Below are 3,362 nucleotides of genomic sequence, written 5' to 3' on the forward strand. Positions count from 1 at the left end.
AAACCCCTCCGTGCATCTCAGGGCTACACAAACACCAACAAAGTGGGAATTCCCATGCACCAGGAGCCCAGACAGAGCGTGACACACTCCTGACCTCAGAGGTCCAGAGAGGTGAGGGGTCAGACGAGCAGCGACACTCTGAGGGTCTGTTTTCATGTAGATGTGAACATAAATTCAGTCTAGTTCAATGCTGTCTCGAACAGGGTCCAGGGACCTTCTGGGGGATATTGTAAATTACACAGAGGTCCCAGGACGAAGCAGACTCCCACCTGCTACACAGACGGTTAATGTAAGGCAAGAAAAGGTTAAAAAAAATCTTACTTTAATATAAGACAGTCAACAAAATCCAATTAAATTCAACACAACCGCGAACTTTAAACCCCCAAAATGGCAACACACTGTCACCAACACTAACATGATAAACTTTATAAAAGTAGGCGTTACTGCACAGCTGTTGTACCGGATTGAATTAAAAGTACATTAGCTTGGGGAACTCAATAACTCCGACAGTAAGTAGTAAGTAAGTCATTGCGTGCTCAAATCTACCTGCCACTTTCATATTTTACAAGCTTTTTGCTGGTGCTAATTTCCCTCCGTGCACCCTCCGTTGTCCGAGTATTGGATGTTTTGGATTGACTTTAATTGAACAAGCGTTCGGGATAATATCTGCGACCCATGAACGCATTCTTTCACAATGCAGTTAATCAGCCGGGCTAACTCTAATCTCCTAATGACGTTTAAAATCTATAGCAACGGGAATGTGCCTGGGAAGTAACCTGCTTTTGTGCTTTATGTGTGTCTGACTCAGGTTTGTCCCTGTACATTTAACACAGGAACTCCTACTTTAGTGGATCAATAGCCACAACTTCATCAGGAGGGGTCAGTAATTTAGCTATGTTAGGCAAAATAAGTCAGTGTTAAAGAATCAGATAAGCAAGAGTGATCAATTACGCCAAAGGGGTGTGACGTCCAACACTTTAAAACAGAAATATCTGCCATTATTTTACTTGTTGTTATGTGGAGCTGTGCTTTAAACAAAGTCAGTCGCTGAGTAAATGAAGTGGGTGCAGCTCCGCACTGAACCGGTAGACTCTGAATATCACACAGCCGAAAGTAGGTTAAGCAAATTTTCAAAAAAGCCTGGAAAGTCAAAAGAGGACATTTCACAACAGATAGAGAGTTAATTATCTTCTGCGTTGTGTTCGATTTCCTCCACCGACTCAAAAACATTACAAAACACACTGTAAGCAAAAAAAAAAACAAACACCACCACCACCTGACATTACCAGCTTCTCACTGCCCCTTACAGATGTCAGAAACACAGGGCGGCTGTGATAGTGGGTGGCAGGAAATCAGGTTGAGACATCACGCCCCAAAGATGAGCCACAACAGAGGCTGTCACATCACAAAAGACACAACTCTGAGCCACTGGCGGGCAGGAGACGTCAACCTAATCCTCTGCCTCACACTACTGCCACCATGCTGTAAATAAAACAGGAGGTGACATAACCACTGTGACTCCACTCCACCAAAAGTAGGGTAGAGTAACACTGCTTCATGTCTGGGTAAAACTCAAAAGGTGAAAAAGGTTTATTTTGGAGCAATGCCAGCGAGAAAAAAAACAAAAAAACAAAACAAAAAAGGAGGTGGAATGACTTTACAATGTGGGTTAGATAGTTGGAGACGGACCACGAAGGATTACTAATAGTGTACTATCGATTTTCAACTGTTTAAATCAAAACATGCCTTCAATTGTCGTGAAAGCAGACAGTTATTAACTTTCCTGCAGGCTGTCATCCTGAGAGCCGAAAGCCCCGACAGGCCTGTCAAAGCTGCGGAGAAACACCCCTTCAAAAAGCCAGCTAATGTTACGTGAAACGGTAGCGGGGGGGGGTAAATAATAATAATAAATAAAAGGTGCAATTCCCATAAATCGGGCCTTGTACGGGGCTACTGTTCGCCCCCGTTATCAAGTGATATCTCCCTGAAATGGATGAAGCAGTTTGCTGCTCTGCGTCGCGGCTGCCGATATCCAGGCTAACGCACCTCTGCTAACCGACACCGACAACTGAACAAAGCCGGTAACCGGTAAAAGCCTGATAGCTTGCCGGTAACGGAGCTTTTACATATCGCCAAATAAACGACACCTCGTCTATCGCTTAAAATATACAGCCGCTGTGTTCAAATGACAGCCGGTTAATCACTGATAACTATATTTAAACAGCGAGCCGCGAACTGCACAGAAAAAAAAAAAAAACCCAACTGACATTTCCGTTAGCTTCACCAACCGGCATCAGAAGCTAATGTTAGCACACTTAGCTAATTGTCCCCTCCCCTCCAAACGAAACCATCATCCCCGCATCCAACCGATATATATATATATATATATATACATATAAATTATATCTCTAATAAAATAACAAAACTGCAATGTGTGTGTTGCTGTCAAACAAAGGGAAAGCGGTGAAAATGCATTACAATCACACGTCCATACCCAGGTTAAAGAAGGATACTGAGGCGGTACAGCGCCGGGCTGAGGAGCTGTCGGGGCTCCCGGCGGCAGAGACACGGAGGTCAGGGTAGCCCGCAGTTGGCTCGACGGAGAGGGGCCACTTCCAGGTCCGCTAACTGCGACAGCGGCGGGTTTCGGGACCACTTTCGGTGGCAAACTCATCGCAGAGAAATAAAATTAAAAAAAAAAAAAAAAAAAAAAAAAAAAAAAAAAAAAAAAAATTTTCAAAAAATTAAAATTCTCAACAAATTAAAAAACAATATCTTAATAAATACTGATACAAACAGCGCTTAGCTTGCGTGCATGGAGCAAGCGGAGCGGATTCTTGAAGCAGGCCCCAAATCCCCTTTAACGAACTGGGATAACGAAGCTCAAATAGCGACACAAACGTCTTTTTTTTTTTCATGGAAAGTCGCTGTTCGGATCAGCGGTGCTATTCATGGGGACGGTGGGAGGTTTAGCCTCCCTCGCCCGTCCGGAACCTCTGCGGATCCGGCTCGGTTTCGTTTCTTTTTCAAAATAAATAATCGCCACGATCTTCGACCTCCCTCGGCGATCTACCTTTTCTTCTCGACAAGTGTGTTTTCTATCATTTTTTCCTCACAGAGATGAGAGACTTCGCCAACATGGCGTTGCGGCCGCTTCCAGCAGTCCGGGCAGGACAGATGATTCGGCGATTCTCGGCCAGTTACGGATTCGCTCGGCTAATCAACTCACCTACTATCAAACCCACTACAACGCATGGCTCCGGTTTCCATGTGTCTGACAGAACAATTACTTTGGAATTTATTTATTTATTTAATTTAAATCATTTTGGTTGTACATTCTCAAGCGTAGTCAATAAAATGAG

General features: G+C 43.9%; 1 protein-coding gene across 1 annotated transcript in view; it reads right to left on the reverse strand.

The window, feature by feature from the left end:
- The window catches only part of eif4g3a (eukaryotic translation initiation factor 4 gamma, 3a), a gene marked incomplete in the record, with an annotated part of 46,825 nt that extends 44,118 nt beyond the window's left edge, over positions 1-2,707 (reverse strand). Inside the window, 1 exon segment of the mRNA XM_035661290.1 lies at positions 2,514-2,707. Within this exon segment, the coding sequence (XP_035517183.1) occupies positions 2,514-2,674 (161 nt within the window).
- Positions 2,708-3,362: the final 655 nt, after the last annotated feature.

Source organism: Morone saxatilis, unplaced genomic scaffold (genome assembly GCF_004916995.1).
Source record: "Morone saxatilis isolate NCDOM2014 unplaced genomic scaffold, NCSU_SB_2.0 Contig18, whole genome shotgun sequence".
NCBI lineage: Eukaryota > Metazoa > Chordata > Actinopteri > Moronidae > Morone > Morone saxatilis.